General features: G+C 50.6%; 1 protein-coding gene across 1 annotated transcript; it reads right to left on the reverse strand.

Moving 5' to 3' along the window:
- Positions 1 to 5,720: 5,720 nt before the first annotated feature.
- On the reverse strand, positions 5,721 to 10,253 carry CD70 (CD70 molecule). The gene is made up of 3 exons (XM_003281573.3): positions 9,942 to 10,253; positions 9,143 to 9,176; positions 5,721 to 6,284 (listed from the first exon to the last, which is right to left on the reverse strand). The coding sequence occupies exons 1-3, from the start codon at positions 10,101 to 10,103 to the stop codon at positions 5,899 to 5,901; spliced, it is 582 nt and encodes a 193-aa protein (XP_003281621.1). The 5' UTR covers positions 10,104 to 10,253; the 3' UTR covers positions 5,721 to 5,898.
- Positions 10,254 to 14,046: the final 3,793 nt, after the last annotated feature.

A 14,046-nucleotide genomic window follows, 5' to 3' on the forward strand; every position in this document is an offset into this window, starting at 1 on the left:
CAGGAGTTTGAGACCAGCCTGGCCAACATGGTGAAACCCAGTCTTTACTAACAATACAAAAAAAAAAAAAAAATAGCTGGACTTGTGATCTCAGCTCACTGCGACCTCTGCCTCCTGGGTTTAAGCGATTCTCCTGCCTCAGCCTCCTAAGTAGCAGGGACTATAGGCGCCTGCCATCATGCCTGGCTAATTTTTTTTTTTTAATTTTAGTAGAGATAAGGTTTTGCCATATAAGCCAGGCTGGTCTTGCCCTTATTGCCCTTCTGACCAAGCCGAGGCGGATGATCCTTCCCCTCCCTCAGCTGGGACAGGTGAATCACCCGTCTTGGCCTCCCAAAGTGCTGAGAACAAGTGTGAGTCACCGCACCTGGTCCTGTTAATGGACATTGAATTTCTTTTTGAGGAGGTGGACAAGATGGTGGTTAACTGTTAACGGACTTTGAATTTTCTTTTTTCTTTCTTTTCTTTTCTTTTTTTTTGGAGATGGAGTCTCGCTCTGTTGCCCAGGCTGGAGTGCAGTGGGGTGATCTTGGCTCACTGCAACCTCTGCCTCCCAGGTTCAAGTGATTCTCCTGCCTCAGCCTCCTGAGCAGCTGGGACCACAGGTGCCCACCACCACGCCTGGCTAATTTTTTTGTATTTTTAGTAGAGACAGAGTTTCACCATGTGGCCAGGCTGGTCTCGAACTCCTGACCTCAGGTGATTCACCTGCTTCGACCTCCGAAAGTGCTGGGATTACAGGTGTGAGCCACCGTGCCTGGCCTTGTATTTTCTGTTCTATAAAACCCTGTGTATACACTCTTTTTTCAAAAATTGAGGTGAAAATCATATAACATCAAATAATCCTTCCTTCCTTCCTTCCTTCCTTCCTTCCTTCCTTCCTTCCTTCCTTCTTTCCTTCTTTCCTTCCTTCCTTCTTCCCTCCCTCCCTCCTTCTCTCTCTCTTTCTCTTTGTCTCTTTCTTTTTCTTTCTTTGTATTCCTTTGTCATCCTAGCTGGAGTGCCGCATGAACATAGCTCACTGCAGACTCCTGAGTTTAAGCATCCTGCCTCAGCCTTCCTGTTAATGGACATTGAATTTCTTTTTCTTTTTCTTTGTTTTTGGAAATGGAGTCTCACTCTGTTGCCCAAGCTGGAGTGCAGTGGCATGATCTTGGCTCACTGCAACCTCTGCTTCCTAGGTTCAAGTGATTCTCCTGCCTCAGCCGCTTCCGAGTAGATGGGATTACAGGCAGGCGTGGTGGTGGGCGCCTGTAATCCCAGCTACTCGAGAGGCTGAGGCAGGAGAATCACTCGAACCTGGGAGGTGGATGTTGTAGTGAGCCGAGACCATGCCACTGCACTCCAGCCTGGGTGACAAGAGCGAAACTCCATCTCAAAAAAACAACAAACAAACAAACAAAAAATCAAAACAAACTAACAAAGAAAGAAGAAAATAGAACATATTCAAATGACTGTTAAGCACGTGAAGAAAAATTCTGGACTGGTAGAAACACAAACCCTCAAAGACTGTACATCTAAAAAATTCTATTTTACATTCCCGTGAACAGTTTTAATCCTATGTGGTAGATTAATGTAAGTTAGTTTATACAATACATATTTTTCCTTTTTGACTGGCTTATTTCATTGAGCATAATGTCCTCAAACTAGTCACGCCTTCCTAACCATCCCCCAAAGTCTTAACTCATTTCAGCATTAACTCAAAAGTCCACAGTCCAAAATCTCATCTGAGACAAGGCAAGTCCCTTCTGTGAGCCTGTAAAATCAAAAGCAAGTTAGTTACTTCCTATATACAGTGGGGTACAGGCACTGGATATACCCATTCCAAATGGGAGAAACCGGCCAAAACGAAGGAGCTGAAGGTCCCCTGCAATTCCAAAATCCAGTGGGTAAGTCAAATCTTTTTTTTTTTTTTTTTGAGACAGAGTGACGCTCTGTCACCCAGCCTGGAGTACAGTGACTTGATCTCGGCTCATTGCAATCTCTGCCTCCCGGGTTAAAGCGATTCTCCTGCATCAGCCTCCCAAGTCGCGGGGACTACAGGCGCACGCTGCCACGCCTGGCTAATTTTTTTTTTTGTATTTCGGTAGAAACAGGGTTTCACCATATTGCTCGGGCTGGTCTCGAACTCTTGAGCTCAGGCAATCTGCCCGCCTCGGCCCTCAAAGTGTTAGGATTACAGGCATGAACCACTGTGCCTGGCCAGGCAGTCAAATCTTTTTTTTTTTTAAATTTTACTTTTAAGTTCTAGGGTACATGTGCACAATGTGCAGGTTTGTTACATTGTATACATGTGCCGTGTTGGTGTGCTGCACCCATTAACTCATCATTTACATTAGGTATTTCTCCTAATGCTATCCCTCCCCGCTCCTCCCACTCCACACTCCACGACACGCCCCGGTGTGTGATGTTCTCCACCCTTTGTCCGAGTATTCTCATTGTTCAATTCCCACCTATGAGTGAGAACATGCAGTGTTTGGTTTTCTGTCCTTGCGATAGTTTGCTCAGAATGATGGTTTCCAGCTTCATCCATGTCCCTATGAAGGACATGAACTCATCCTTTTTTGTGGCTGCATAGTATTCCATGGTGTATATGTGCCACATTTTCTTAATCCAGTCTATCATTGATGGACATTTGGGTTGGTTCCAAGTCTTTGCTATTGTGAATAGTCAGGCAGTCCAATCTTAAAGCTGCCAGATAATCTCCTTTGACTCTGTGTCTCACGTCCAGGTCACGCTGATGTAAGTGGTGGGTTCCCATGGTCTTGGGCAGCCCCTTCCCTGTGGCTTTGTAGGGTACGGCCTCCCTCCCGGCTGCTTTCCCAGGCTGGCATCGAGTGTCTGTGGCTTTTCCAGATGCATGGTCCTGAGTCCAAGTAAGGTTGGAGAGGGGCTGCAGGACTAGATTTGTGGGGGAAGGCAGTGCTTGGGTCTCACTTCCCCTCCCTCAGCTGGGACACCCCACCGCTCCTCTCACTTCCCCCTCTAGAGGTAAGAGCATGGATGCAAGATGCAGGATTATCTGGCTTAGAATCCTGAGTCCACTGCTATGTAGATGAATTGCCTTGGGCTTGTAACTCAGGTTTTCTGCCACTATTTTCCTTAACTGTTAAATACAGAGGCCCCAGCAGTTACAAAACCAGTAACTTTGGGCAGATGACTCAACGGTTTGTGTCTCTGTTTTCCTCATCTGCGAAATGGGAACAATGTTGATTCCTGCAGCTTTGTAGGGCTTGCATGAACACGAGCTGAGTTAATGGGATAAGACAGTGTGCAGTCCATATTAAATGCCGTAAGAAGCACTTGACTTTACTTTGAGTCCCCAGTTCCAAAATCCAAAAAGCCCTGGAAATCAAGTTGTTTTGGTGAATTGTTTGGCAGCAATCTCTGACCTGAACTAACTTTTTGTTAATTGTAGTCTTTTTTTTTTTTTTTTTAAAGACAGAGTCTCACTCTGTCACCCAGGCTGGAGTGCAGTGGCACTGTCTCAGCTGACTGCAATCTCCACCTCCTGAGTTCAAGAGATTCTCCTGTCTCAGCCTCCGTAGTAGCAGGGATTACTGGTGCCCATCATCATACCCAGCTAATTTTTAAATGTTTAGTAGAGATGAGGTTTCACCATGTTAGCCAGGCTGGTAATTGTAGCCTTGATTTTTTTTTTTTTTTTTTTTGAGATGGAGTTTCGCTCTTGTCACCCGGGCTGGAGTGCAATGGCACGATCTTGCAACTCCACCTCTTGGGTTTAAGTGATTCTCCTGCCTCAGCCTCCTGAGTAGCTGGGGTTACAGGTGCTGGCCACCATGCCCGGCTAATTTTTGTGTTTTTAGTAGAGACGGGGTTTTACCACGTTGGCCAGGCTGGTCTCAAACTCCTGACCTCAGGTGATCCGCCCACCTCGGCCTCCCAAAGTGCTGGGACTACAGGCATGAGCCACTGCGCCTGGCCTGTAGTCTTGATTTTTATCCCACTTAGTGTGAATGCTAACACTTCACATTGTTAAAAAAAAAAAAAAAAAAAAAAAAAAATTGGTGTGGTGTTTGATTACAAAATGCTGTCCCGACCTCACTGAGGTGATGCATAAAAGATGGTATAAGCGCTGGGTGCGGTGGCTCACGCCTGTAGTCCCAGCACTTTGGGAGGCCGAGGCAGGTGGATCACAACAAGGTCAAGAGATCGAGACCATCCTGGCCAACATGGTGAAACCCGTCTCTACTAATAATAGAAAAATTAGCCGGGTGTGGTGGCGGATTTCTATAGTCCCAGACTTGGGAGGCTGAGGCAGAAGAATTGCTTGAACCTGGGAGGGTGGAGGTTGCAGTGAGCTGAGATTATGCCACTGCACTCCAGCCTGGACAACAGGGTGAGACTCCATCTCAAAAAAAAGATGGTATAATCCTGTACACCATCTTTAAATACTGGAAAACTCTGAGTTCCAAAACGTATTTGAGGTCCAGGGCAGTGGCTCATGCCTGTAATCCCAGCACTTGGGGAGGCCGAGGTGGGAAGATGGGCATTTCGGGAGATTGGAGTTTGAGACCAGCTGGGGCAATGTAATGAGACCTCATCTCAAAAAAAAAAAAAAAAAATAGCCGGGTGTGGTGGCCTGTGCTGGCGGTCCTAGCTATTTGGGAGGCTGAGGTGGGAGGATCACTTGAGCCCAGGAGTTTGAGGCTGCAGTGAGACAGGATCATGCCACCGCACTGCAGCCTGGGTGACAGAGCAAGACCCTGTATTTTCAGTAGAGGTGAGGTTTCACCACGTTGGCCAGGCTGGTCTTGAACTCCTGACCTCAAGTGATCTTTTATTATTATTATTGAAGTTCTGGGGTACATGTGCAGGATGTGCAATTCCGTTACATAGTTAAATGTGTGCCATGGTGGTTTGCAACACCTATCACCAGGCTGGAGTGCAATAACGCGATCTCGGCTCACTGCAACCTCCGCCTCCCGGGTTCTAGCGATTCTCCTGCCTCAGCCTCCTGAGTAGCTGGGATTACAGGCGCCCTCGACCACGCTTGGCTAATTTTTGTATTTTTAGTAGAGACGGAGTTTTACCATGTTGGCCAGGCTGGTCTCGAACTCCTGATTTCAAGTGATCCACCCACCTTGGCCTCCCAACTCTTTAGGTATTTTGCACTGTCTGCTTTGAGAGACAGTCACCCAAAGTGATCTTTTTGTTTCCTCTCTTGTCAAATAGATGCACCAAGGAGAAAACAGACTTTTTTTTTTTTTTTTTTTTTATAAGGAATCTCACTCTTGCTCAGGCTGGAGTGCAGTGGCATGATCACAGCTCACTGCAGCCTTTGACCTCCTGGGCTCTACCCAATCTCCCACTTCAGCCTCCCGAGTAGCTTGGACTAGCACACCACTACATCTGGTTAATTTTTGTATTTTTTGTAGAGATGGGGGTCTCACTATGTTGCCCAGTCTGGTCTTGAACTCCTAGGCTCAAGTGATCTGCCTTCCTCAGCCTCCCAAAGTGCTGGGATTATAGGCATGAGCCACGGTGCCCAGCCCGCTTCCTCTATTCTTCAAACATCCCTAACCAAGCACATCTTTTTTTTTTTTCTGAGACAGAGTCTTGCTCTGTTGCCCAGGCTGGAGTGCAGTGGCACAATCTCGGCTCACTGCAACCTCCACCTCCTGGGTTCAAGCGATTCTCCTGCCTCAGTTGGCCGAGTAGCTGGGATTACAGATACACGCCATGAGGCCCAACTGATTTTTTTGTATTTTTTAATAGGAAAATGAAAGAAAAAGCTCGATGCCTTCTCTTGTCCTGCCACCATTACCCCCCACCGCACCCCCACCCCAACCCCGGGTGGCCCCTCTGTGTACACTTTTTCTCTTGAACTTAAATAAAATAAAATAAAATTTTAAAAACCCTAATCAGAAGCAGCGGTCAGGGGCGCACCCACTGCACTCCAAAGAAGGTCTCATCAGTGTTTCGGGAAGGCAAAAGTGTCCCAGTGAGGTTGGCGCAGAGTGTGTCCCCTCGGGCCAGGGGCGTCAGGCGCTGGGAGGCAATGGTACAACCTTGGTGGAAGCTGAGACGCAGCAGGCTGATGCTACGGGAGGCAGGAGAGCAGATTCCCACGGCCAGGGTGGTGGGGTGGTGCCTGGAGGTCGTCGTGGAGGAGCAGATGGCCAGCGTCACCTGGATGTGTACCATGTAGATACCATCACGATGGATACGTAGCTGCCCCTTGTCCAGCTCTGGTCCACGCAGGAAGGAGCGGCCCAGTGCTGGGCCCCCCTGCCAGTATAGCCTGGGGTCCTGCTGAGGTCCTGGGGGCACAGGGTTAGAGGGATGAAAGGATGGAGGTTTAGGGGAACTGAGGCACAGGGGGTCATAGAAAAAGTCAGATACAGAGATCGAGAGTTAGAGATCAAGGAATAGGTCGGACGTGGTGGCTCATGCCTGAAATCCTAGCAGTTTAGGAGGCCAAGGTGGGTGGATCACCTGAGGTCAGGAGTTCAAGACCAGCCTGGACAACATGGTGAGACCCCCATCTCTACAAAAAATAAAAAGTTAGCCAGGTGTGGTGGTGCACGCCTCTGGTCCTGGCTGCTCTTGGGAGGCTGAGGCTGGAGGATCGCTTGAGCCTGGGAGGCTGAGACTGCAGTGAGCTACGATCACGCCACTGCACTCCAACCTGGGTCACAGAAACCCTGTCTCAAAAAAAAAGGGAGGGGGACAGAAGGTTAGAGATCTAAAGGGAAGGAGAGAGGGGTAAGGGGAGAGGAGTAGAGAGAGGGAGCCAGAGACACCAGGGGAGAGAGAGACAAAAAAAAAAAAAAAAAAACCAGAAACAAAGGTAGACATAGAGGGGGAGGGAGAGATATAGAGAGAGGATGCAGAGAGAGAGCATGAGAGAGTAAGAGAGAAAGAACGAGAGAGCAAGAGAGAGAGAGCATGAAAGAGCATGAGAGAGAGGGCACGAGACAGCGAGAGTGTGTGTGTGTGTGTGTGTGTGTGTGAGACAGACGACGAGAAAGCTTGAGGGGGAGTGCACGAGAGTGTGAGAGAGTGCATGAGAGAGAGCAGGAGAGTGTGTGTGAGAGGAAGAGAGTTCGAGAGAGAGAGTGCACAAGAGACAGAGTGCAAGAGAGAGCATGAGAGAGAGAGTGTGTGTGAGAGAGAGGACACGAGAGCTTGAGAGAGTGCACGAGACAGAGTGTGAGAGGAAGCTCGAGAGAGTGCATGAGAGTGTGTGTGTGAGAGAGAGCTACAGAGCTTGAGAGTGCATGAGAGTGAGCGAGAGAGCGAGAGAGACAGCACGAGAGACAGCGTGCGCACGAGAGAGCACGAGAGAGCGAGAGAGACAGCGCGCGAGAGAGTGCATGAGAGAATTCCCCAAGGGAAGCCTGCTTGGGTCGCACCCTGAACCCCAATAAAAGCTTTGGCTCCCAGTTCCCTTTTTTTCTTGCTCTCCACCCTCTGGTTGAGTGTGTGTGTCTCAGAGAGCTCCCCTACCTTCCTGTTGGTCCTCTTCTCTTTAGGATCTTCATTTTCTTTAGAGACAGGGTCTGGCCCTGTCACCCAGGCTGGAGTGCAGTGGTGCAATCAGAGCTCACTGCAGCCTCAGCCTCTGGGGCTCAAGCTATCTCCCACCTCAGCTTCTCGAGTCACTGGGAAGTGGCGTGCGCCGCCATGACCAGCTAATTTTCAAAATTTTGTGCTAGAGATGGTGGTCTTGCTATGTTTCCCAAGAAACATAGTCTTGAACTCCTGGGCTCAAGCGATCATCCCACCTCAGCCTCCCAAAGCGCTGGGATCACAGCCGTGAGCCACGGTGCTCGGCCATATTTCACGTGTTTCATCGCAGCGTCTCCTGTCTCCGTGTCTTATCTGACTGACACACCTGAGCCTCACTCTCCTCCTCACTCAAGGCTCTCTTGGAGACTGGCTGTCTTGTTAGGAAGGAACTGAACACAGGTCAAACAGGAGCCACAAGGGTGTTTACCAGGCTTGCAAATTTCCTGTAAGAGTGACACCTGGTCCCCTGTCAGACACTTAGGCATGACGTCATCCACCAGAAGAAAGAACTGTCCTGTGAAAGACATTGTCAACACCCGTAGCCAACACGCCTGGCGCCCCACGGATGTGAGGCTAGAGTTTACAGCCACTCTCCAGAAAGGGGCCTCAAGACCAAATTACAGGAAAAATATGGAAGAGAGAGAGAGAGAGACATATCAGGCAGGGGTCAGAGACCCAAGGAGAAGAGAGAGAAACAAAGGTCCCTTCCATTACAAAATGGAAGGAACAAAACACGCAAGCCTGCAGTGATTTTAGTCTCTGGGGATGAACCGTGGAAAAAAAGAGGAAGAAGCGTTCGAGAGAGGCCGGGAGGAGACAGATACTCCCACCTAGAGCAAAACAGTTCATTTCATCTCCCTCAAGGCTTCTTGCCAATGCCGCCCACTCAGAGACCCCTCCTCCTCACCGCCGCGACTCCACTTTGAATGAAAACCCCCAACCCTGGCATGCCCGGATTCCCCACCCACCTCCTTGCCTGATTTTTTCTCCAAAACCTGCTCTTGGCCTGTTTTACTCTACGTGGCATTGCTCTGTTTTTCACATGTTCATTTTTATTTTTTTTTGTCATTTCCTCCTCGGTAGGAGTGACAGTAGAAGGGAAGCTCACCAGGCAGGGATTTCTGTCTGTTTTGTGCGCGACTGCAGGCGTGAGCAACCACGCTGGGCCGCCTCTCTCGTTTTCATTCTCTCTTCCTCTCTGTCTCTCCCTCCCTCTCTCTCCGTCTCCTCTATCCGTCTTTTTTCTCTTTCTGCGTCTCTCTCCCTCTCTGTCTCCCCCCTCCTTCCTCTCTCCCTTGCTCTCTCTTCCTGCGTCTCTCCCTGTTTCTTTATTTCTTTCCCCTTCTTCTCCTGTCTCCGTCTGTCCCCTCTGTCCCTCTCTCTCTCCTTGTTTCTCACTGTCTTTCCCTCTCTTTCTCTGGGCCTCTCCCTCCCTGTCTTCTCTCTGTCTCCCCCTCTCCGTTTCCCTCCCCATCTCTCCCTCCCTTTCTCCCTCCGTCTCTCTCTGTGTCTCTTTCTCTCTCTCTCCCCACTTGTCTTTCTATCTCTTCTTCCTTCTCTCTCTGTGTCTCTTCTTCTCCCCTTCCCTCCACGTCCCCCGTGTTACCTGTGTGATTCAGCTGCAGCTCAGCTATGTCCCACTGGAAGAAAAGACCAGAAAACAGGGCACGGACGTAAGCAGAGAGGTTCTATGTGTCCCCTGTGCCAGGAGCTCTCTTTTCTCTGTCCATCCTCCTTTCCACCTCTCATCCCACGGCGCGCACGGGTGATTTTATTTCATTTTATTTTATTTACTCTTAAGACTTCTTAAAAAGGAAGCAGGTCTGAACCAGCGGGGAGCGTAGAGTCGAGACCTTCAAAATAACTTCTTAGTTTCCCGAATCGTTTTCCTGGATGTCACTGGGCGCGAGGGCACCTCGCGCACCGGACTCTCTCCGCTGCAAAGGCGCCCGGCGCGGTCCCCAAGGGGACACCTCCCCCACCCGGAGCGAATGGCTGGGGCCATCCCGTCCTAGGAGGCCCCAGGAAGCCCCCACGCCCAGCCTTGTGAAGCCCCCAGCAGCCTCTGAGTCAGCCTGCTGGGGGAACACCAGAGCCGAGTCATCTTCCATTTCCATGTGCGCCTACCTTTCCCATCCCGGGATCTCCCTGTACCTCCTGGCAGGGCTGACTCTCTCGGAGCCCCTACACCGGGCAGCCTGGTCCCCGCCTTGCCTCCCTGTTCTGGTCTCTGTCTCTGCCCTACCAGATCTTCCTCCCTGGCCTCTTTGTACCCATCTCATTCTGTCTTTTCGGTCACGCGCCTCTCAGTCTCCGCCCTGGTGCACGGTCCCTGCGCCCCTCTCCGTATTCTCTGCCGGAATAAGTTGGGATGTTTTCTTCCCACCTTTTCCATCTCAACTCACCCCAAGTGACTCGAGCGGCAACTGCTGCTGAGCCTGTGCGAGACGCTGGATGCAGACCACGAGGCAGATCACCAAGCCCGCGACCAATGGGACCAAAGCAGCCCGCAGGACGCACGCATAGGGCCTGCGCCGCACCGAGCAGCCCGAACCCTCCTCCGGCATCGCCGCGGCGATCACCTCTGCTAGCGCAGGCGGGGCGATGGGGTCGCAGAGCGCTGCCGAGGAGGAAGGAAGGAAACTGCAGCCCCCTCCCGGGGCTCCTGGGCGTCTACTTGCCTCAACCTGTCAGGGGACCAGCCTGCCCCTCTCTGGGGATGTCCGGTCGGTCGAGGGGAGGGACTTGAGCAATTGGCGAGGGGAAATTCCCTCCAACCGCTGCCAGTCTGCAGATCCTAAAGTGGGTGGAGGCGGTTGCCAGGATGCAGGCAGTGGCCCCGGGTGAGCCTCAGAGTTACCTGCCCCCAACCCCTCCCCGCCCGACCTTCAGGCAGGAGACATTCAATCTTCCTATTCCCCTCTCCACCTCATTCTTCTGCGGCCCATTCATATTCAACAAACCTCCACTGCACATTTATTAGGGACTAGATTGTGCTGTGCACTGGGGATACAGCAGACATCCAAGAATTGGGGGTGCTCCCCAAATAATCGTGTACCCCTCTCCTGCATTTTTTTGTTTTGTTTTTGAGACGGAGGTCTCCCTCTGTCACCCAGGCTGGAGTGCAGTGGCGCCATCTCAGCTCACTGCAACCTCGGTCTCCTGGGTTCAAGCGATTCTCCTGTCTGAGCCTCGGGAGTAGCTGGGATTAACATGCTCGCGCCACCATGCCTGGCTAATTTTTTGTATTTTTAGTAGAGATGGGGTTTCACCACGTTGGCCAGGCTGGACTTAAACTCCTGACCTCGGGTGATCCACCCGCCTTGGCCTCCCAAAGTGCTGAGATTAAAGGCATGAGCCACTGCACCCGGTCAGTTATCTCCTGCATTCTTGGAGACCTCCTGCTTTTTTGTTTAAAGTTAAATTAATATTTTTATTTTTTATTTTTATTTTATTGTTTATTTATTTATTTATTTTTTTGAGACAGAGTCTCGCTCTGTCGCCCAGGCTGGAGTGCAGTGGCGCCATCTTGGCTCACTGCAAGCTCCGCCTCCCGGGTTCACGCCATTCTCCTGCCTCAGCCTCTCCAGTAGCTGGGACTACAGGCGCCCGCCACCACGCCCGGCTAATTTTTTGTATTTTTAGTAGAGATGGGTTTTCAGCATGTTAGCCAGGATGGTCTCGATCTCCTGACCTTATGATCTGCCCGCCTCGGCCTCCCAAAGTGCTGGGATTACAGGCGTGAGCCACTGCACCCAGCCTAAATTAATATTTTTAGAGACAGAGTGTTGCTCTGCTGCCCAGGCTGGATACAGCGGCGCCACCACAGCTCACAGCAGCCTCAAACTCCTGGGCTTCAGTGACCCTCCCACCTCAGCCTTTTGCATAGTTGGGTCTACAGGCACACGCTACCATGCCGGGCTAATTAATTTTTTTTTTTTTTGGGGGGGGGGGTAGAGGATGGGGTGTTACTGTGTTACCAGGCTGGTCTCAAACTCCTGGGCTCAAGCGATCCTGCTGCGTAGGCCCCCGAAAGTGCCGGGATGACAGGTGTGAGCCACCGCATTCAGCCTCCTGCTCCTGTTCTCGATAGCTTGTAGTGGGTTAACAGTGTCCTCCCAGAATTCATTGCCTCCTGGAACTGCAGAATATGACCTCATTTTGAAATTAAGGGGTTTTTTTTGCAGACGTAATTAGGGTTAAATGAGGTCATACTGGATTAGACTGGGCCCTCAGGTGGAGAGAAAAGAGGCATAGAGAAGGAGCCATGTGAAAACAGAAACAGAAACTGAATGAGGCAGATGAAAGTCAAGAAACACCAAGGAGCGGCCAGGTGCAGTGGCTCACGCCTGTAATCCCAGCACTTTGGGAGGCCGAGGGGGGTGGATCACTTGATGTCAGGAGTTTGAGACCATCCTGGCTAACACGGTGAAACCCCATCTCTACTAAAAATACAAAAAATTAGCTGGGTGTGGTGGTGGGTGCCTGTAGTCCCAGCCACTCGGGAGGCTGAGGCAGGAAAATGGCATGAACCAGGGAGGTGGAGCTTGCAGTGAGCCGAGATGGCACCACTGCACTCCAGACTGGGCGACAGAGCAAGACTCCGTCTCAAAAAAAAAAAAAAAAAAATTAGCGGGGTTTAGTGGTGAGCGCCTGTAATCCCAGCTACTCAGGAGGCTGAGGCAGAGAATCGCTGGAACCTGGGAGGCAGAGTCTGCAGTGAGCTGAGATCAGGAGATTGAGACCAGCCTGGCCAACATGGTGAACCCCTGTCTCTACTAAAAATACAAAAATTTGCTGGATGTGGTGGTGCACGCCTGTAATCCTAGCTACTCAGGAGGCTGAGGCAGGAGAATCACTTGAACCTACGAGGCGGAGGTTGCAGTGAGCCGAGATCACACCACTGCACTCCAGCCTGGGCGACAGAGTGAGACTTCATCTCAAAAACCAAAACAAAACCCAAAACAACAACAAAGAAACACCAGGATTGCTGGCTAAGTAAATATCAAATAAATTGGCGTAGGAGGTCATCTTGGAGGTGCCGTCCACCCACTGCCCCAGGAAGTGTTGCCCAGGCTGGAGTGCAGTGGCCTGGGCTTACTGCAACCTCCGCCTCCCGGGGTCAAGTGATTCTCATGCCTCAGCCTCCCAAGTAGCTGGGACTACAGGAGCCTGCCATTATGCCCAGCTAATTTTTTTGTATTTTTAGTAGAGACAGGGTTTCACCATGTTGGCCAGGTTGGTCTCAAACTCCTGACCTCAAATGATGTGCCCGCCTTGGCCTCCCACAGTGCTGGGATTACAGGTGTGAGCTACTGCGCCCGGCCTCTTATTATTATTTATTTACTATTATTACTACTTTTGGAGACAAGGTCTTACTCTGTCGCCCAGGCTGGAGAGCAGTGGTGCAATCATAGCTCCCTGCAGCCTCCAGTTCCTGGGCTTCAGTGATGCTCCTGTCTCAGCTTCCTGAGAAGGTGGGACTATAGGCGTGCACCACCACACTCAGCTAATTTTTTTTTTGAGATGGACTCTCGCTGTGTTGCCCAGGCTAGAGTGCAGTGGTGCAATCTTGGCTCACTGCCAGCTCCGCCTCCTGGGTTCACGCCATTCTCCTGCCTCAGCCTCCTGAGTAGCTGGAACCACAGGCGCCTGCCACCACTCCCGTCTAATTTTTTTGTGTTTTTAGTAGAGACGGGGTTTCACCATGTTAGCCAGGATGGTCTCGATCTCCTGACCTCGTGATCCGCCCGCCTTGGCCTCCCAAAGTGCTGGGATTACAGGCGTGAGCCACCGCGCCCGGCCTCACACTCAGTTAATTTTAAAAGTTTTCGGAGAGATGGGATCTTGCTGTGTTGCTCAGGCTGGTCTTGAACTCGGCTTCAAGTGATACTCCCACCTTGGCCTTCCAAATTGTTGGGATTCCAGGCATGAGCCACCACTCCTGGCCAGACTTTACACAATAAAGGTTTATTTCGGGCTGCTCTGCCTATGGAGTGGCCATTCTTTACTTCTTTACTTTCTGTTTTTGTTTGTTTGTTTGTTTGTGACGGAGTTTTGCTCTTGTTGCCGAGGCTGGAGTCCAATGGCGTGATCTCAGCTCACTGCAACCTTTGCTTCCCAGGCTTAAGTGATTCTCCTGCCTCAGCCACCGGAGTAGCAGAGATTACAGGTGCCTGCCACCACACCCAGCTAATTGTTTGTATTTTTAGTAGACATGGGGTTTCACCATGTTAGCCAGGCTGGTCTCGAACTCCTGAACTCAGGTGATCTGCCCGCCTTGGCCTCCCAAAGTGCTGGGATTACAGCCATGAGCTAACACTCCTGGCCTATTCCTTTACTTTCTTACTAAACTTATTTCACTTAAAAAAAAAAAAAGTTTATTTTCTACTCACACAACATTCAGATCAGCAAGGGGTTCTGCCCATGGTAGGCTGAAATAGGCTTCTTCCTTTTTTTTTTTTTTTTTTTTTTTTTTTGTTGAGACAGGGCCTCACTCTGTTGCTCAGG

Source organism: Nomascus leucogenys, unplaced genomic scaffold (genome assembly GCF_006542625.1).
Source record: "Nomascus leucogenys isolate Asia unplaced genomic scaffold, Asia_NLE_v1 Super-Scaffold_241, whole genome shotgun sequence".
In the NCBI taxonomy this organism is placed as follows: Eukaryota; Metazoa; Chordata; class Mammalia; order Primates; family Hylobatidae; genus Nomascus; species Nomascus leucogenys.

What these genes read in the sequence shown, in the direction of transcription:
- CD70 (XM_003281573.3), bottom strand. Translation starts at nt 10,103, where the DNA reads ATGCCGGAGGAGGGTTCGGGCTGCTCGGTGCGGCGCAGGCCCTATGCG. An exon ending in TGCCGCTCGAGTCACTTGGG is followed by an intron (nt 9,177 to 9,941) that starts GTGAGTTGAGAT and finishes CTTTTCTTCCAG; the next exon opens with TGGGACATAGCTGAGCTGCA. An exon ending in GCTGCAGCTGAATCACACAG is followed by an intron (nt 6,285 to 9,142) that starts GTAACACGGGGG and finishes CTGTGCCCCCAG; the next exon opens with GACCTCAGCAGGACCCCAGG.